This window comes from Polypterus senegalus, chromosome 13 (genome assembly GCF_016835505.1).
Source record: "Polypterus senegalus isolate Bchr_013 chromosome 13, ASM1683550v1, whole genome shotgun sequence".
Classification (NCBI taxonomy): Eukaryota; Metazoa; Chordata; class Cladistia; order Polypteriformes; family Polypteridae; genus Polypterus; species Polypterus senegalus.
The window spans coordinates 53592930-53615092 of NC_053166.1; the positions used below are offsets into that span (position 1 = coordinate 53592930).

A 22163-nucleotide genomic window follows, 5' to 3' on the forward strand; every position below is an offset into this window, starting at 1 on the left:
CCCAGTCTCTTTCTTATGGTGGAGTCGTGAACACTGACCTTAATTGAGGCCAATGAGGCCTGCAGTTCTTTAGACGTTGTCCTGGGGTCTTTTGTGACCTCTCGGATGAGTCGTCTCTGCGCTCTTGGGGTAATTTTGGTCGGCCGGCCACTCCTGGGAAGGTTCACCACTGTTCCATGTTTTGCCATTTGTGGATAATGGCTCTCACTGTGGTTCGCTGGAGTCCCAAAGCTTTAGAAATGGCTTTATAACCTTTACCAGACTGATAGATCTCAATTACTTCTGTTCTCATTTGTTCCTGAATTTCTTTGGATCTTGGCATGATGTCTAGCTTTTGAGGTGCTTTTGGTCTACTTCTCTGTGTCAGGCAGCTCCTATTTAAGTGATTTCTTGATTGAAACAGGTGTGGCAGTAATCAGGCCTGGGGGTGGCTACGGAAATTGAACTCAGGTGTGATACACCACAGTTAGGTGATTTTTAACAAGGGGCAATTACTTTTTCACACAGGGCCATGTAGGTTTGGATTTTTTTTCTCCCTAAATAATAAAAACCATCATTTAAAAACTGCATTTTGTGTTTACTTGTGTTATATTTGACTAATGGTTAAATGTGTTTGATGATCAGAAACATTTTGTGTGACAAACATGCAAAAGAATAAGAAATCAGGAAGGGGGCAAATAGTTTTTCACACCACTGTATATAGTGACATGCCAGGGCAGGGCAGCACAAGAAAGAGAAGGGACTCATCCAGGTCTTATTTAAAGAGAGAATGTTGAGTAGATTGCCCTAATTTACTAGGCAGCAGGAAGCAAGCAAACACAACCATGAATCAATAGAGAAAGTGATGCCAGGAGGCAGATAATCCAGTTTGTGCCAAAAGTGTTCCATCATCTGCCATTATCTGTCACTTATCCCTGTGGACTTGTGATAGCATCACATATTGAACATATCAACCCTGAAGTAAAAAATGCCAAAGACTTCAATGACTGATCAAAAAAATTGCTTATTCAACAGAAAAGATAACAGAGAGGAATGTACAGTGAAAGAATAGCAAGCACAGCCCACTTAAAACAAAGGATACAACAACGTCTGCTGCTTCAACGAGCCTTAGCACAGAATGAGCCTCATCATCTTCGCAGAGGGAGTAGCCGCCCCAATGTCCATCTCTAAGACATCAAGCATCCAACCGCAATTCTTGTTTTTTATATTCAAATTCACATTCCATTACACCCCCTGTCTAGAACTCTGGCCAAAACTACGTCCCTGCCAGTCGAGCCTTTGGTCCCAAGATCTTTAACTCCATTCTGCATCTCATAAATTGCAAAGGCCGCTAGTTTAGAGCATCTTCTAGTGGCTTTTTGAGTAATTGCACCACTTATGACTTCATTGGTAAAGAACCAGGAGGTCTTAAATGTCTTTGAAGACCTTGTTTTCTGTTGTTGGCTCTTTGACCCGAGTCTACTAGCAGACTGCGATGAATGCTCCTCATGATTGAAAAGCAATCAAAGCAAAATGAATATTATTGTATAAAGCACAAGTTAGTATTTCCTGACTCTACCTAGCTAAACAGCGGGTTGGCGCTCTAACTGACTGGGCTGGGTGGTTTCTTTACCACCCCCCTTAATAAACACCCTACATAGGTGTGCATAGGTGGTCCACTGTGTGCTCTCTCAGTCTCTGGCTTCTCTAAATCCCTCTCTTAGACTCTGACAAGGATAATCAGTTGAAACCTGTTATGAATCTTGTCCATCGCAATCCCCAGAACTGCTCAGATGTCAGTCATGTCAAATAAAACATTATGGCCATCATATTCCCTACAAGACCTTTGAAAGAACCACATTGGCAGGTTTCTGTCTGTTCTTCTTTCATTTATCTTCAGTATGGCCATATCGGCCACTTGTGAGACTGTACTTGCTGTTTCCATTCATATATATAGAAATAATCTAGGCATTCTCCTAGTCTATCATGGCCTGTCCCTCTCGCTGATTCTTCCAGACAATATACAGCATATGCATTTTGAGCATCTTATGCAGTTATAGCACTTACAACACTAAGGCAGCTGCCATCCACTTGTGCTGGCATGTAGAGTAGCTTTACAAGTGCCAGGACAATAATGATGCCGCTCTCAATAGTCGGGAGGGAGACTGGAGGAAGTGTGTGTGATTGTGTGCGTGTGTACAGTGTATTCATGCAAGTTTACTCCTAACTGTTTGTATCCCAGAGGCTGAAGGCTGTCCCTGCTACAGGGGCAGATCCACCATCAGGGCATTCTGGGTGCGCAACCAGAGGTCCCACGCTTAAATACGTATTCGTGAGTCAAAATGCTCAACGGCCCCAACCCTGAGGGCGATGAAACCATCAAGTCTCGTGCTGAAATTAAAAATGAGAAATACTGTGCCGATGCCCGTGTGCTGCTTTGTTAAAAGTATGATCATCTCCGTGTTAGGGAACTTAGACACCCAGGGGTCTGTTGGGGTCTTAACCTAACCTTTCCTTCCAGCAGGTAACACAAGGCAGAAGCACATCTTATTGTAATGGAGCACTGAAGGTGGTGTTGTCATTGCCTAAACCTAACAGCAGTAGAAGCCCCTTCAGCTAAGTGAACGTCCAGCACTTTTGATTAGCATTCTGGTCAATCATGTGCTTCACTGGGATGTCTGGAGAGCACAATGTCAAGATGAAATAGAAAAGGTATTGTTCTTACAGGCAAATATCGGGCCAAGTCTCCCACCACAACAGTAGGTACTATGTACTGTATATTTAGTTGCAGATGGAAGGGACATTTCCTTTAGACATGTTATTTAGATAATATTTCCATTGTGTATAAACGCTTATGTTTCAACAGACAGTCAGGTCAGGTCAGGTTTGAGAGCATTCATGGGTATAGCCTGTTTCCGCACCCACCACATGACGAAACATCTCAGGATCCTGGATGGCGACCTCCCAAGCAGACACACGGTCCAGTCCCACCCTGCGGACATTACCCTCTATCTGCCGCAGCGAGGTGTTACATGGGCGTCCCCTTGGCCTGGTCCAGCTGCTTGGGTCCTCAACAATTAGGATCCTGAGAGTCTGATCACCCTTAAGGAATCTCAACACATGGCTGTTGTGCCGTAACTGACTCTCTCTCACACTGCTGGTAATGTGCCTCATTCAGGACTTCATGAGCAACACAAAGTCAAACCAGCGGTACCCAAGGATTCCCTGAAGAGACACAATGTACTGAAGTAGTCCAGTCTTCATCTCAGGTCACTGGATAGTGTCCATGTGTCACAACCACATAGCAAGACAGGAATCATCAGGACTCTAAAGACTTGGACCTCCATCTGCTACAGCCAGGTGTTACATGGGCATCCCCTTGGCCTGGCCCAACAGTTCAGGTCCTCAACAATGAGAAATCAGGGAGCCAGATCACCCTCATTTAGTCATGCCACACGGCTGTTGTGCCGTAACTGACTCTCCCTCACAGTGCTGGTAATGTGCCTCATTCAGGACTTCATGAGCAACACAAAGTCAAACCAGCGGTACCCAAGGATTCCCTAAAGAGACACAATGTACTGAAGTAGTCCAGTCTTAGTCTCAGGTCACTGGATAATGTCCATGTCTCACACCATAGACGGTATAACAATAAAATGATAGAAATCTCTTAAAATGTGCTGACAGATAAATGTTCAGTGCATCACACTAATAAAAATAATACACTGTTGGTGTCGGAAATCTTCCAGTACTGAAGTCATTGTGATCATGTTCATGTTTCCGTGATTCTGAAATCAGCACTCGGGCATCATCATCAGGGAATCAGCACTTACACACACTGTTTCTCTTAAATGAAGATGACATTCCCTCTGGCACCAATGTCAACATCACCTTATCTGCTTGTTCCTTGTGAACGTGAATGGTCTTCAGTTTTTGAAGTTGCTATTAAATATGTCTAACTCTCCCAAGCCACTGAGAACTCTTCTTCAGGTCATAGTAGTGAATATATAAACAACTGGTCCCATCACAAGAAGTATTATGGTTTGAAATGGATTAAGCTGGTTGGATAATGGATGGAATGATGGGTGTTAAGAAAGATGGGATGTTAGTTGCTTAATTTTCCCAATAACTACACTTCAACATAATTTGTGCCTGCCATTTTCTCAAGTGTTTCCTTTATTTTCTCAGTTACCAGCACAGTCTGAGTTATTGATTGATTGTGAGCTTTGCCTTTTCTCAAATGAGATTACATGTCGATCTGCTGCCACATGCCCTTCATGCTCCTCTGTGAGTTCTTATCCTTCTTACAATGGAGCAAAATATAAGCAAGACGGGGGGCAATCACTTACCCAGTGGAGCTCTGTAGGCCTGTGCTTTTCACAGTAAAAAAAAAAAAAAAAGTATAAAATTGTTTTTGGGATTGGATAAATGTCTGTCAAGTGGGCTCTGGAGCTGAATATCCAATGCTAGATGCAAACCAAGTTATTTTACATTTAAGGTTATAGGGTAGCATAGCATGAAATGTTTGCCCCTAAACTTTTGTGGCTCTTGAGGTCTTTTAACAGTTTAGTCAGCTTAGATTCACAGCAGTACATTAGAACTGTAAGGTGGAGGACAAGCAGTACTGGCTAATAAGTACCTGTGATATTTTAAAAGTTGGGAATGGAAAGCAGACGAAAAGGAAAAAAACACAGGAGATGTAATATGGCAAGTGTGATAGAACATCAGTATGTGTACCGGGATGGGGGTAAATGCAAGGTCCACCTATCTTATTAGATGGAGATAATTATGAAGCCAATTTCAGGGAGACGACACTTGATTTACTTACCTGATTAAGTGACTAATGACTCTTTCAGTAAAGAGAACATTTTTCATGTTGACGTGACACATTAATTGGCGCTCTGCTTCAATTCATTTTCATGGAGCAAACTTCCCATTGACAAGCTTTGAGCATTATATACGATTGCAAATGAAATATCAAGAAAATATAAGGTAACGTTCAGCGAAAAGCACAATAATAGGTACTAAAATACAAAGATCGGATTCAAACTACTCGCCTAAAGGCCTGGCAAAGGGGCAGCACTAGTTGTTGGCCTCAGTTTGATTCCGGGCCCAAACACTCTCTGTTTAGAGTTTGTCCCTTGTCTACGTGGGCTTTCTTCGGTTTTCTCTCACATCCCACAGAGGTCTCTGTACTTGTCCAATATAAGTTAATTTGGGTGTACCCTGTGATGAAACAACACCCTGTCCAGGATTAGTTAGCACATGAAGCTGCCAGGCTAAGCTCTGTCTGTCTGCTGATCTATAAAGCAGGCCGGGAAAATGGATTGTCGGAATGATGTATCCTGTTGATGGCTGCAAGGACAGTTTATCAAGCTGTGTTTAGGTTTGTCAGAAGCTTGTTTTGTACTCACCCATCTCATCATGGCTGACAACGTCAAAGGTGGTAGCGAAGGTTAAAATGAAGCTTGTAGGGTTTAAAAAAATCTATCATTATACTTAAAACATATCCTTCTTCAGTAAATCTACGTATCTCAGACAATTTGTCATTTCCATTGCTCATCTCATGCTACCTCAAAAATTATTGTTATTCTAAACATAAGACTATGTGAAGGAAATGTAAAAACAGTGCACCTCCGCACCAAGTCTTTCACTGCCCTTTGCTCTTCATTCTCCAGTCATGTCATGTTGTTTCTCCTCATCACATGACTTATCACTACCACCACCACCACATTCATCCTGCTTCTTCTTCATTCTTGACATTGTCTTCCTCATTGAAACTCTACACATCCACTTGACTTTCTCACCTTAATTCGCTCCATCTTCAGTGACCAACTCTCATTTTCATACATCTTAAACTCATTGTGAAAAGGAGTCACAAACATGGCAAAAAGGGTATGAGGCTTTTAAAAGTCACAGAAAGGAAGGCCAGGACCTTCATCCGCCTGCCCAGATGTGTCCTTACCCTGGGCAGCCAGCCCCAACTACTACATGGAGTACTACATGGAATTTTAGTGGTAAAGGAAAACACAGGAAAAATTAATACCAACATCAATCATGACAAAGATCACTAAAGACCATTCTCATTAATGTGCAATACCCCTTAGATCAATGGCCTCAAACTCCGGTCCTGGGGCCTCATGTATAAACGGTGCGTACGCACAGAAATGTTGCGTAAGAACTTTTCTACGTTCAAATCGCGATGTATAAAACCTACACTTGGAGTAAAGCCACGCACTTTTCCACGGTACCTCATACCTTGTCGTACGCAAGTTCTCCGCTCGGTTTTGCAGACTGGCGGCACCCAGCGTCAAAGCAGTGCTACTGTTCTTGTGTGATTACTCATTATTTTCATGACGCGGCTTTATAAATACACAGAAACTAACCGCATATTGTTTATTAGTGTAATGCATCTGATTGTAATTAACTCATAACAATATAATGGTCCAGGGAACAGCCATAGTATTCCAAATACCATAACTGCTCTCACTTCTCCTTCTTCTTCTTCTTCTTTCAGCTGCTCCCGTTAGGAGTTGCCACAGCGGATCATCTTTTTCCATATTACTCTCACTGCACGACTCGGAGTATTTATATCACTGTATCTGAGTGTGAATCACAGCAGCAGCTGATCGGAAAGAGAATTATCGGTATACGGCTTCAAGGACACCTGTCTCAGCCACTGCAAAACGTTTTAAAGCCTTTCCTGTACGGACCTCGCGGTTCAAAACAGTTTCATCCCAAGAACTTTAAATGCAGCCAATCAATTGCTCCTTGTAGAACTGTTTGTACTTATAAGTACAATCACCCCACTGTAAACTTGCACTACAGTTATAATATTGCACAACCTGAGCCACTTTATAAAGCGCGTATTTACATATGATGACGATATCATTTTTAAAATGAAATGCAGCAAAATATGTTTATTATATTATACAGGTAAAACTTTAACTTCATTTAAATAATCTATATTCTTCACTGGGAACTGGCGTGAAGGATAGAATAATCAAACATGTACCACGAAGATATTTCAATGTTCCTTAAACTTTTTAAAGAATCAGTGCTCTAAGTTTACAGATGGCTTAACATCTATTACAGAGCTGATTGTGTGGCAATCGGTTACTTGGAGAAAGAAAAGCAAGAACTGCATGGGCGGCCATGTCAATACATATTGAATATAAAACAGAAAGAGAAAATAATGACACAGCTAAAAATGCAGAGGCAAATTTCGACAAAAGTTAAATGCTTCTGTCATGAGCACGAGGCGGCTATGCAGTGTCTGCAACGGACGTGGCCATCCACCGTGCATAAGATACCATATTGACATTGGCGGGCGAAGGGGTCACCGATTCTTTTTCTGCCCAGTGCCACTACAAGCCTAGAGCCGCCCCCGAGTACTGCTGCAATAAATTATTTCATCGATGGTCATGCACAATCGCTGCGCTGTAAAACCCATGTTTAATAACGTGCTTTAACTCTTAATGATATCATGTATACATCTCAGTATTTTAGTTATTCAGAGAGCTGTAACATCACGAATGTAATGGATTCTGTGTCCAGTCTGAGGAAGAGAGCCGGTTTAAGAAGCAAGTAGTGATTCACACACATAGAGCACATAGAAGATCAAATACAAAACAAAGCATTTAACGTGCTACTTTAATTACGATGTGATTTGAGAAACTGGTTAAGTAAATGATTTTAAGATGACGTTTATGATGTTCTACTTTAATGACAAAATAAACTACGTGATTAAAGTGGAAATTTCGAGACTGAAGTTGACATTTCGTACTTTTTTTCCCCACTGTGCCTTTTTTTTCTCTGTACCCTAAAAAGCTTTCATATGGCACTCAGACGGTAGGCTACGACTCGCCTTTTCACGGTGACTGATATCTGAGCTTTCAAGTTTCTCCAACACGCTATGTCACTCGATCAACTTCCTTTTGTTGATTATACCATGGTTTAATTAAACAAATAGTATGTTTTTCCTTTGCCTCCACTTGGTATTCGCTGAAATCGTTATATTTTCCCCCGTGCTTTTCCCATTGTCTTTTCACAGAAGGCTGAGCTTAAGGGTGATTTATATTGATTTGCATATTCAAAGAGGCGTAATTCTGGGAGGAGTTGGGGCGTTACATAAAGCGCGTGCACGAGCGTTAGTTTTCACGCTGATCGGGATTTATATAGCGGAAGAACGTGGAAGTTGGAGTACGCACAGATTCCTGCATCTGGATTTTTCTGTGCGTAAGCACATTTCGGCTTTTGTGCTTACGCCATGTTATAGTGCGAGTTCTACGCACGGCGTTATACATGAGGCCCCTGGAGGGCCGCAATGGCTACAGGTTTTCATTCTAACCCTTTTCTTAATTAGTGATCTGTTTTTGCTGCTAATTACCTGCTTTTGAACTAATTTTAATGGACTTGCTATTGAAGACTCAGACCCCTTAATTGTTTCTTTTTCCTTAATTAGCAGCCAAACAATAATGAGATACAAAATGAACCAAAAAATGACCAGCAAACTGTGTCCATCATGCAATGTCTGAAAATAAAGAAAGGTGAAGGTCTCAGGAATATTGATCTGCTCAGGTCCCTAAAACATTTTAGCAGTACTCTTAGAAAAAGAGAAAATCAACAATTTCAGAAATGTCTGCTATTGCACAATGAGAGCAGCATCAAGCCAAAGAATTAAAGAACGGGTTTAATTAACGACAAGACTCGGCTCCTAGTTAAGCAACTGGTTAGAGTGAAATTGGTTGGAGTTTGAGGCCCTGACTTAGTTGGTCTTCTGTAGGCTCAGTCACTTCACATTTCATTTCTGTTTGGGTGCAATTTAAGGAAAGAAATAAAACAATTCAGAGGAATGATGAAGAATCAACAACTCTTAAAAAAACATTCAATTAAAATGAAAGGAAAATGAGTTAATTAGCAGAAAAAAGTGGTCACCAATTAAGAAATGGGTTAGAATAACAATCTGCCAGGACCAGAGTTTGAGACCACTGCCTTAAACCACTCCATCTTTTACAAACCCACTTTAACTATTGCATATTGTCATGGTATAACAACACATAAATAGGCATAATGGGGAGCAGACTTTAAAATACCAGCACAAACAGGCCAATACATCACTAGTTTATCTTAGAAATACTGTAGGCCTCACCCCAGGCAGCCTGTCCCAAAACTCAAAAGGCCCGGTTTTGAAAGTTCAAAAATACTTTGAATGCTCAGAAATGTTCTGCCAGGGAGAGGATGACCTTAAACTAATGGCATAAGAAGACAAAAAACAAGCAATATTCTTTAAGTTTACAGAATTTATTAAACAACAAAAAATGTGGAAAGAACATGGGAGAGAAAGCCAAAATAAGGCAAAAACAAGACAATCCACTATGCAAAGTCACAAAAATGCAATAAGCTAGAAAAATCCATAAATAATTTGTATATTTTGTACTGGAGTCTGAAACACAGTAAAATGAGGATAAAGGCTGCCAAACCATAGGCACAACGTGGTCCAGGGGCTTCAGTGGCTGGCCCAGAAGAGGCTCATCCAGTCCAGCTTACTCAGAACTATTGGAGCTGGGAAAGTAATATCAAATGTCCCAAAATATTGCAAAAAGCCCCACAAGAGGATGGGGTACATCTCCAGCTTGTGCACAAAGGGCAAACAAAGAATCTTTATAAATAAAAGATTTATTTGAAAAAATATATATATGGTAAAATTGATCCAAATAGCAAAAAGTAGTTATCTAGAAGATAATTATTCAGCAAACAAAATACTAGTCTACTTAAAGATCCAAAGAAAACAGCAATACTCACAACAACTCCAAACAAATGCTCAGAGCTCTTCATCTGAGCTTACTCAGCTCTGGCCTTAAATAGACAGACAGCTCAGGAGGAGTGACTCAAGGCAGCCCCGCCTCCTGGAGCTCCGCCCACAAAACACAAGGAATGGCAGTGCAGTTAAACAGACAATACATAGTTATGATCATAAAGAAAATACATAAAAATATGAAAAATAATAATAAAACAATACAAAATACGATACAGATAAACACAGACCATTACATAACAACATAAAAATGAATTGCACTCAATGATGTTGTGAAGGTCTTACTCCTCAGTCTGAATATAAAGGTGATCCCTCAGCAGTGATGTCATGGTGGCCTCACCTCTTGGGTTCCTCCCATAAAATACATGGAAAATAGCGAAAGAATATATATTTAACAAAACAGTATCCATCCATCCATCCATTCTCTTCCGCTTATCCGAGGTCGGGTCGCGGGGGCAGCAGCTTAAGCAGAGAGGCCCAGACTTCCCTCTCCCCGGCCACTTCTTCCAGCTCTTTCGGGAGAATCCCAAGGCGTTCCCAGGCCAGCCGGGAGACATAGTCCCTCCAGCGTGTCCTGGGTCTTCCCCGGGGCCTCCTCCGTATTCCGTGTTATGTATTAAGAAAAATTACATAACAAAAACACATGAAAAATATGAATTCAAAAAGAACTGAAATGAGAATGAAAAGGGAAAAATACCAACAGGGAAGAAACCGTGGCTGAAACATGACACACATACCGAGGAGAGCTCATCCCAAAACCTTTACTACATACGTCATTCCACTGTACATGATACTCTGGGGATTCTTTTGTCTCTTCCCAGCATTCACCTTCAGGCCTTTTGCTTCCATCTGAGCTTTTCATTTTAATGTCTTCTCCTTCTCCTTCAGTTTCACTTTAGTATTCACCAGAAATAAAGTGTATCATTAATTAATTGTTTCCGACGGGTAAACCAGGTAATGTAGATGAAGCTGGCTGTTAGTGTTGGAATTTGAATAAACGCATCTACATCATAATAAGCACGGAGAGAAAAGGGCAGACTGAAATGGACTGTGCCCAGCATTAGAGTCTTCTGCAGTATATTCCTCATCATCGCTTGTGTTATACAGGATGTAATGTAACGGAGGTTTTTGATACTAATGCACACTTCAAGCGAGCTGAATCAAAATGATGGATGTGGTTGTAATTACACAATCCCGGGCCAGCTGTTCCAGGCTTTTACATATCATTGCCTCTGCGCCTTTTTGTTAAGATGAATTGTGTGTGTGTGTGTGTGTGTGTGTGTGTGTGGGCAAAGCAGAGTTAATTTTTAGTGTTCTTTCTAACAAATCAAGTCTCTTCTATCGAAGTAAGCGCCTGCCTACATGTTTGCAGAGGACAGGGCCCATCACCCTGCAGTAAGTAAGATGTTTATCTTTTCTTTTTTTTAAAAGAGATCACTAAGCCGTGCTATTTGTTGGCTTCATTATCTTCAGGCTGCCATACTTTGCCATAAATCCTCAGCATCCCTCCTCAGAAATGACATCTTCTCAGTCAGCTGAAACATTTGAAAGCAGGAAAATGACAGCCATTCGAAAAGCACTTCCTTGTATCTGCCTGTTTTATGCTTTCTTGTTATGAAGTGTGTCAGCCTGTGTGTTTAGAATGACAAAAGCTTGTAGTGAGAAAAGGCAGTAAGGGCTGCTGCTGAGCCTGACTATCATCTTGTTAGGGGTCAAGTGACTTCTGAACAACGGTAGAGGATGGAGTGCCAGGAAACTGTGCTGTCTTTACCTTAGGGCTGTTTATCTTTGGCCTGTGATTAGCATAGAAAAAAGCTTGTGGAGCAAATCAATGCATCGACCTTCAAAAATGACTCTTCCTTTGGGATTATGATGTCCCTGACTGTAACCAGGTTAATATTGAGCTAAACTAACAGAAAGCAACGCAAACCTGGGGAGAACAAGCAGAATTCACACAGAAACACTCACACTATTCCCATCAAACAGCAATACTACATGCTCCACCAAATGACCACCTAACCAGCAGGCCCTTTATAAAATAAGCAATACACACTCCTGCAGTATTATTGTATTCAATTGTTCATATGGCAACACTGAACACAGTACAGTACTTTCAGTTACTATATTAAATAAATCTCTCTATTACGAAAATAAAAAACTTGGGACGAGACTGCAACGAGACGCTTTCACATCATACTTACAACTTTTGGAAGCAAGTCCCGTGATACACATGCACAGCAGGTTAGAGATAATGGAAGTAGGAAAATTCAAAAGTCTCAAAAAAATGAGAGTAAAGATCGCATTAGCGCAAACAAACGGAAAATATTAATCGGTGAAATAATGGAACAGCGAAAACAGATTGATAGTGTTTGAGGATGTCTGGGGAAGAAGAGAGACAAGGCAGTGACTTTAAAACATTCAAAGCACCACATGAAATGCAGATCACGCCGCACAGGAGCAGCAGCAAGGCAGCAGCTGATCGAGCAAAGAGGAGGTAAAAAAATCAACTGTTATTTGCTTCCTTTTGTATCACCGTTCAAGAGGGGGTTTGGAGGAGCGAATGCGCCTCCTTGGGGTGCGTTCAGCCTCCGTCTTCACAACAGTGCGTAGCACATAGGGGCTGGCGAGCAAAGCGAGCAGGGGTTATTTATAAATAATTAAATATGGCACGGTGGTGCAGTGGTTGGTAATAATCCTGGGACTTGAATTTGAATCCTGTCCCAGTTGGTTGTCTTTGTCGAGTAGACTCATAGTGTCTGAATCAGTTCTGTTGGAGCCTGTGGCGTCACTAGAATTGGTGTCAGTCCCAGTGCGGTAACCAAGGCCTACTTAAGACCCCCACAGGACCCTGGTTGACTTGATGAATAGAACTCCTCATACTTTGAATAATGCAGCAGTTGGACATTAGGCCGTTTAATGCAGTTTAGTAATTTCCACTATTAATGGTGTGCAGACACTCAGTTGTTTCATCAAACGGTTGGGGGGGGTGGTGTTTGGGTGCAATCCCCCTTGGTGATTCCACCCCATGGACGCTCAATCATTTCATTGATTTTACCCTGCAGACACTCAATTGTTTCACTAACAACTTTATATATCTTTATAAACAGTGGGTGTCACCCCACTGATGTACCCCCCTAGTGACACCACTGGTCTGAGCTCTCTATTTCCTCCACTTTCTCAACACTTATATGTTATGGAGGACTCTTAATATCCCCTAGAAAGAGCAACACTGGTGTGTATGTGTGTCCATGAGAGCTCCCTACAGTGGACTGGCACCTCATCCAGTGTTGGTTCCTGCCTTGTACCCAGGCCTTCCAGAAACAGCTTCAGGTTCTTCTGACCCTGAAATGAAATAAGCAGGTTAACAAACTCCTCACAGCAGTAGCCAGAACAGCTCTGTTAGTGAATCACAGGACAGCCCAAGAACAGCTTAAAAATAGCAAATTTGCCCCACAAAATTAGCCCAATGCCTGGACAAAATAATACACGGGAAAGCATGGGGTGGGGAGCGGGGTCAGAGTGAGAGGGTTAGGTACATAGCATTAAGGGTCAAAGGTGGTTTCTGACCACTCAGAGATATAGAATGATAAGAGTGATAGAATAGGTATATACCAGGGGTCCTCAATCACTGGGCTGGAGGGCCGCAGTGGCTACAGGTTTTCATCCCAGCCAGTTTCTCGATTAGAACTCCAGTCCTTGTTGTTAATGACACTTTGTAATTAACTCGGTGCCTTTATAGCACTTTCATTCATCAAAGACGGATTTTAGTTACATTGTAGATCAGAGGTCCTCAATCACAGGCCTGGAGGGCCGCAGTGGCTGCAGGCGTTCACTTCATCCAATTTTTTCATTAGAACCCATTTATTTACTACTAAAGTGAGATGTTTTGGGCTTAATTTTGGTTGTCTTGCCTGTTACAATGCAGAACCCTGAATTGCCTATTTTTGTTTTTAGCAGCTGCATTTAAGTTTTAATTGTTGCCTGTTTTCTTAACCACACATTAGTTAATAATGAAATGCAGATAACCAGGACACCAGCAGCTCTCTAGCTAACGTGCCTCCTTTTAAACTTGAGCATATGCACACAAAGCATCTGTGTTAAAAAAAAATGTTTAGAAATAAATGAGAGGGGAATTGGAAGGAGCATTAAGTTTAAATCTGTTCTGGTCCACAAAACACATGGATAATGTTCTCACAGATGAAAACTCTACAGTGCAATTAAAATTTCTCTTGGATAAATGAAAGCACTAACAAGCCAAATAGTTAAATACCAAGTCTCATTATCAGCAAGGACTGTCTTCTAATTAGGAAGCTAGTTGGAAGGAAAACCGGCAGCCCTCTAGGACCGTGATTGAAGACCCCTGGTATATACCATCACACACCATGGGAGGGCTCCTCCCTCAGATCCTACAACGGTAAAGGACACTTATAAATGAAAATAGCAGGGGAAAGGGTGCTAAATGGATGAAGAACACGATAAAACTTCATTGGATGGGTTGGTTGACAAACAGCCCAAAATAGCGTGTTGTGAAAATACATTTCTTCCTGCAAATAGTCCAAATGGGTGAGAAAACAGCAGACCTGGCAATACTGCCAGCTCAAGGATCCATTTCGACTACAAAGGCTATGGGTGGTCCTTCAGAAGTGGCCCTGCCTCTTTGGGTGCCCCCCACAAAACACACGGTACAAAAAAGAACAAATCAAAGGACACAGAAACACAATGCAAAAAAGTAGAAAGAAACAAAACACTTGGAAGAAGGAGTTGTTTTTCTTTAATTTAGCTAAATAAAATCTTCCAATGGGGCATTGAAAATGTGCTTAACATCGATCCATCCCACAATATCCTAACTACAGGATCACAGGGTTCTGCTGGAGCCAGTCCCAGACAGCACAGTGTGCAGGCAGGAAACAAACCCCGGGCAGAATGCCATCCCACCACAGGGCACACACACACACACACACACCAAACACAATTCAGAATCGCCAATCCACCTAACCTGCATGTCTTTGGACTGTGGGAGGAAACCACGCAGACACGGGTAGAACATGCAAACTCCACGCAGGGAGGAACCGGGAAGTGAACTCGGGTCTCCTAACTGCGAGGCACCAGCGCTACCACTGCACTGCTGTGCCACCCTTTTGCTTAACATGATTTCTTAAAATAAGTAAAATAATCTCGAATACAAATTTTTGATGAATCAATAAATCTTAGTAAAAGGCTTCAATTTCATTTTTTGCAGAGTGTAAAATATTTTAAAAACTAAATAATTAATAAAAACATAATCAAAGAAGCCCTGCGGTGGGCTGGCGCCATGCCCGGGGTTTGTTTCCTGCCTTGTGCCCTGTGCTGACTGGGATTGGCTCCGACAGACCCCGTGATTCTGTATTTAGGATATATTGGGTTGGATAATGGATAGATGGGTAATCAAAGAAAAATATCATCTTGCATAAAGGGAAACACAACACAGAAATAACAAAAGATGGGAATAAAAAACAACAAAAAATAAAATATACAAGAAATGAGCTAGGGTAATAACCTTGGTTGAACTAGAATAGATAGCAGCAACCTCAGGTTCAACCAAGCTCTGGAAAGTTTCTGTCGTGGGAAGTGATTATCACGCTGAGGTGATCTGCGGGCTGACACATGGATTCTGGTGTTCATTTGACATTTGAGATTCCCAGCAGCTTTTATTCGAACGTTAGGAATGTAAAGTGTCATTCTCTGAATTTACATTTTTCTCTCTCGTACCAGCTTGAAGATGGCTACTGCTCACATTGCTCACACTTTATCTAAATTATTATACAGTGTGATACAGCCCCTGTCCCGATGAGCCTTTGAAATGAATCTTCATGGCTTGTATGTGCGGCTTTCCTGAAATCCAAATTAGCTCATGAATCCAAGTGAGTGAAGTGGAGGGCACAGCCTTAGTGAGATTGTGAAATATACTTTTTATATACAGTATTTGATTCTTTATATGCATGACAAACACCCTTTATTATACCGTGCCTATAAAAAATTATCCACCCTTTGGACAATAATAAGCAGAAAAAGACTCTGTATGGTGATTTAAATTATTTACAAAACACACAATAACTGACCTCATACGTTTTCAACCTTTCAAGGCAGTATTTAGTAGACACACATCTGGACTCTGCTATTTTTCCGCAATTTGTCTTTACAAAGCTGCTCAAGCTCTTTCAGGCTGAATGGAGATCATGAGGGAACAAACTTTTCCAGGTCCAGCCACAAATTCTCAATTGGGTTGTGAAAAAAACCAAAATCTTTTCCCAATAATACAATGTAAACACTTTCAAAGGGCTGAACACTTTTTATTGCCACTCTATAAAGTGCATTTGTATGATCAACATGTTTCCTTTAGAAGCGAAAGCTCCCTTGTTGGAATAAGTTCTTTTGAATTGCGGCATGTTAAGTAACCGAAAAGATAGAGATATGATATTCAAAGGTGATATCCCTCCCATAGTCATTAAAGAATCACATGAGAGAAGTATACTTAGCTTTCTTTAATGACGATTTTACGCGGTATAACATAAGAAAGGAAGCCATAGCAAGACAATATCAAGGTATGACCTTGATCTACAGAGTCTGCCATTTTCGTTCCTGTGCTGAAAGGTTTTTTCCGGACGGATGACATCATCCATCCATAGGCTTCAAAGGGTTGGGTAGCAGTCCAATCCTTGTATACTGTCTTCTCCACGTGCTGGTCCTCTCTGGTCTCCAAACAAGGACAGTAAAAGCTCAAACCCCACTTCCAACAAGAATAGCACAATGCTCACACTGCAGTTTGTCTCATTCTCCAAACTGCTAGGCTAATGGTTTCTAAATGCAGCCTAGTCCCTGTGTACCATACTTGGTTTGCCTGTATGAATGAATCCATAACAGTGTGCACAGAGACAGTGACATTAAACTTAATATTAAATCAAAAACCGAATTATAACACAACACCATCCCAATATGCTTTCCAAATACAAAGCTATACTAAAACGTCTTCACATGTACATTTTACAATTGGAGCTCAGATAGGATTGTGATTCAGAGGTGAGGACTGAACTGTCAGCCATGGAGTTTAAGGTCCAGTGCCTTCTCTGCAGGCCACATTGCCCTTGTAATGTTGCCAGAATAGGATTGAGCTCCCTAAAGCCTGTCTTGGAATAAGCAGATTCTAAAAATGGATGCATGAATTGTTTCGTGGATATCACACTTTTCACAAACCTGTCATTAATAGCACATTTTAAAGGAATCAAGCCATGTATGAACACAGAGGAGGAAGTGACTGAGATTGCAGGCGAAGCAGAAAGGCCATCTCATCAGCCAAGGTCCATGCTGCAGTGGTACACATCTGCTTGTCTGGTATGACGTGCTTCTCAGTATGAAAAGCAGATGCACCGTCCAAGGTTTGGATTCTGCTCCCAGTCAATGTCCATGTCAAGCTCTTCCTCTTCTTCTTGGTAGTTTGTCTTTCCTTCCACATCCCCAATGGCCAGTGACATCATTACTAGGATGGCCACTAGGGAGACCATTTGAATATGTAGAGAGGGTTAACTAACTGCCAAGATTGTATTTTTATTGGGTGGGCACTGCCAGACCCCCACTCACTTATAGCCAAACAAATGAAGATTAGTTTAATTGATCTATACTAATAAAAGGCAAAGCCCTCACTCACTCACTCACTCACTCACTCACTCACTCACTCATCACTAATTCTCCAACTTCCCGTGTAGGTAGAAGGCTGAAATTTGGCAGGCTTATTCCTTACAGCTTACTTACAAAAGTTGGGCAGGTTTCATTTCGAAATTCTAGGCGTAATGGTCATAACTGGAACCTATTTTTCTCCATATACTGTAATGGACGTTGGCTCGATGGCTGTGGGGGGCGGAGCTGCGTGTGACATCATCACGCCTTCCACGTAATCACGTGAACTGACTGTGACCGCAGTACGTAGAAAAGAAGGAAGAGCTCCCAAAGAGCGCTGAAGAAAAACGCCAAATACTTTATTTGCGAGATACAAGTTTAATGAGAAGACACGAGGTATAAACGAGACTTTGGATCACTTTGTAACGGAGTTAAAATTGCTGTAGTGAGAAACTTTTAAGTGTCAGGTCTTAGCTAACATTAAATAAAGCGGTGGACATCACAACATCACACAAGAGAGCAGCTCACGTGAACTGACTGGACGCAGTACGAGTGATCACTTCCAGGCATCAAACCTGTTCAAAAAACGCATTACACAATTGACAAGGTGATGGCTTTATATGTCGTTCATTTATAAAACAGCGGAGAAGCTGTGTAAAAACTGTTTCACAAAAAACCAGCGGAGCGTCTTATATGAGCAGGCAGTCAGCTAAAGAAGGGAATCAATAAATATCTATAATCGTAATAAACAAACAAAAAATAACGTACAAGCTGTGGATTAAATAAAGGAAATGGGTACCTGAACAGTAAAGTAAGTCTCGAATAGCTACACAATAACTATAAGAATCGTAATAAACGAACAATAAAACAGTACAGAACCGCGAAGCAAAGAGAAACGATGGCCTTATATGGCGTTCGTTTAAAAAGCATCAGAGAAGCTGTGTGAAGGCAGCTACACAAAAAAACAACAGAGCGCCACACTCTGAATGTATTCCTCGCATCCCTGTTATACCCTCTGATCTCCCATTTCAATTCCAATGCCTCAAATTTCCAGTAAAGCTCTGCTTCGCGATGACAGTTAATAAGTCTCCGGGACACACCCTACAAAAGGTTGCTATTGATTTGAGGCAACATTGCTTTACTCCTGGACAAATGTCAGTGTACAGCTTGGTCATATTACAACTGGACTGCTGATCTGACAACGTGGTATACAAAGAGATCCTTAACAGATAGTTATTGGTATATTTTCCCTCAGTTTAAAAAGGTTTTCCTTTTCTTAATAAAACTTTAAAACCAGTACTTCGTCACTGCAAAGCACAGGGAATTTGCTATATACAGTATATATATACTGTATGTAGATATATATATATGTATGTATGTGTATATACTGTATATATGTATATATATGTGTCTGTTTATATATATATATATATATGTATGTGTATGTGTGTGTGTATGTTGATATGTGTATATATATGTATATATATGTAGATGTGTATATGTATATATATATATATAGATATATATATATGAGACAGCAACACTCATAACAGTGACAAAACAATTACATTGACAATCATGTTACGTTATTTTGAAAATGTTTCCTTTTCTTTTTCATAACTTCTTTAACACACTACTTCTCCGCTGCGAAGCGTGGGTATTTTGCTAGTAATTATATATACTGTAGACCTTACGTGAAAGTTGTCTGCAGGAATGAGTCATGTGATAGACCATCTAACCATTCCATTGTTGTGTTCTGCCTAAAGCTTCCTGCATTGACTTCAGCCCACCACAGACCTAAACTGGATTAAGCAGGTTTAAGAACGTTATGTTATATAAATTAAAAATGGTTTACTAACGTCAAATGAGAAAGGGTAGAGGCAGGCAGGGATGAGAGAGAAGCAGAAAACAATGGATCAGAGACCAAGGACATGAATGTAAGCTTCTTAGTTATGTAGTGAAGTGGAGAGCCTTCAGCATGGGTTTGAAAGAAAGGCACCTAGAAGTCTGAAGAGCAGACACAGACAAATGGTCCTGCAGGGCAGGTACTAACAAGCCGAGTGAGCTTTCATACAAAGACCAAACTCACATCTGTCCTCTTCTTCCTAACAGGTGACCATACTCATCTTCCTGGCCCTGGCCTTCCTGGCCTGCATAGTTTTCCTGGTCATCTACAAATCCTTCACTTATGACCACAGCTGCCCAGATGGATTTGTGTACAAGGTAAGTGTAGGAATTGCAACAGAGGTGGCTTGACAAACATAATGGTTTTAGAATAAGCAGAACAGAAGTGCAACATAACCTTCTTCAGCAAGTTAGAATTTGATTTCAGAGAGGATTAAATTGTAAATTCTGAACAGAACAGGAAGCCCATTTAATGCTCAAAGACAATGGATGTGACTGTGTCTTTGTTTTCTGGTTACTTTGTGATGGTTAAGGGTCTTCAGGATGAAACTACATTGGGAGGTGATTACAGTATTTTACTTATTTATATCTATTTGCCAGGGACTCAATTAGACAACACTTCCATGGCTGTATCAGTGCAAGGCACTATATGAAGGGCCCTGCCCATACACCTTGATGTGTCCAAGTGTTACTAAAGATTATTCTACACATAATAATTATGAAGTGCTCTATCCGTCTCCATGTAGACCCGCTGTCACCCAAATGTGCTTGATTGCTTCACGTAGCATTTACTTACTGAGCCCTTAGGTATAAATAACCAGCTAAAGACAAAGGTGGGCAACAGACGAAATGAAGCAAATGATGGAAGAAGAAGAAATCCTGCTGACACCTTCACATGGCCGTAAAGGCATAAGGAGTCTCATAATACAGTTCCAAAAGTGAAACTTGAACTCAGATTGCTACTTTTTATGTTTTGTACCCACCAGTGTTAGGCTTTACTTTGCTGCTAGGCCTTCCTGCAACCCTGTAGACGAAGCTGTAGGTCCAGATGATAGCTGGATGTCTAAACATTACCATTCTGTAATAAGTACCCTTTTTATATGTGGTAGCTTCATAAGCAGAAATGAGCGGTGGGTTTAGTGGGAATCTGGACTTGGCAACAAATGGTGCACAAGAAAAACAAAAAAGAGCCTTCAGTTTTTGATAATAACAGGTGAGAAATGTCTGGTTGTGAACAAAATGGAACCAAGGGAAACCCTCAGGAAATGCTGATGCTTTTATGCCGCTGAAGGCCCGAGTTGCTGAAAAATTCAAAAGTAATCTTTTTATTGTAATTTTGATGAAAGAAGAAATCGGGGTGAACCTAGGGCAACTCTTTCAGAGCTACAGAAATCTAGCAATTACTTATTATATACACAATTTTATCAGCTGTAGCACAGAGAAGAAGAAACGGTAATATCTTTGTATAGCGCCATTCTTATTAATTTGTAATTTATAGCAGGCCTGTTCATCACAGTGGTCCAGCAGTGTTATTATTCTGACAGACCAACATGCATGTTTTTGTTTGAAAATCCAAAAGTGTCCCCCTTCATTCTACTCCTTTTATCTGACATTCTGGGCCTGCAAAGAGTCTGAACTACAAGAACTACTGAGACTCTGACCCGAGCTGGGGTCTGTGGTGTTGGGGCCATTGATGTGCACAACTCACACCCATAGGTTTTAATGAGAAAGCCATTGTAAAGTCATCTTTATTTTAAAGAGTCACAGATTTTGTCTTTGTTCTGCCATCTGCATTTTGTTTCTGTCTGTCAATATGGGGGCATGGGGTGTGGAGGGGGCTCCTGTCGCCCCTGTCATATAACAGTGAGTAAGACTGTGACAGAAGTAGGCAAATGACTTTTTGCAACATTCCGATAAAATGTATTCTTTCAAGATGTGTGGCAGGTAATGTCCCCATGCAGATTGTCTCCAATATGGAAAGAGTTTGTAATGGCACATCTGTAACACTTTTACACGCTTTGGCCTTTTTATCACAAGATCAGCAACACTAGAAAAACTTCAGAGAACATGTAGGCCTTGCGACGGACAAACTGGTGTTCCAGCTGGTATGGACACATGCTCCCCCATACCTGGCCAGTGGGCCTTAATAACAGAAAGCCAGAGAGGGTGAGATCTCTCCTTTCCATGCCAGGATGTGGAGGTGGAAGAATGTTGCAGCGGCCACATCGCTAGTGGCGTCTTTACAACAACCACTGAGCGGCACCTGGGATGGACTCAGGAACCTGGGTGGTCAAACTCCTGCTATGGGCAGAGCGTCCCCCATTTACTGGGTGCCTGCATCCCATCTGGCAAGCCCCAGTATGGACACCTGGAGGGCAACATGACAGTTGTGGTTCTGTTGGGGATGCCAGGAACAGCTCTTGGATAATGACGTTACAAGGACTGTGGTGGTCTTGCCTGACCCGAAAGTGTTTCCTGGGCGCAATAGATTAGGCATCAGAAATACTCCTGAGTCTGGAGTTAAAAGAGAGCCCTCCACTCTACTCTAGAAGAGTTGGGTCAGGTGTGGAGGAGAGAAAGAAAAGGAAGAGAAAGAGTTGTGCTGTGTTGTGAACAAAAGAGGCCTGTATGGAGGTATTGTTTAAATTAAAAGCATTTCAGTTGAACTGGGACTGTTGTGGAGCCACTGTGTCTGGGATTCTGAGGCTCAGTGGTGCCCCCTGCAGGCCACAGGCTATAGTGAATGAGCTCTGAAAGAACACTGAAGGAACTGAAGCTTTAAATTTAAGAAAATAAAAGCGTTCAGAATTATACG

The 22163-nt window shown here is 41.4% G+C and overlaps 1 protein-coding gene across 1 annotated transcript in view; it reads left to right on the forward strand.

Annotated features, from left to right (window-relative positions):
• The window catches only part of nsg2 (neuronal vesicle trafficking associated 2), a 62042-nt gene that overhangs the window by 29742 nt on the left and 10137 nt on the right, over positions 1 to 22163 (forward strand). Inside the window, exon 4 of the mRNA XM_039774897.1 lies at positions 19556 to 19666. Coding sequence (XP_039630831.1) covers positions 19556 to 19666 — 111 coding nt within the window. The remainder of the gene's footprint in view (positions 1 to 19555; positions 19667 to 22163) is intronic.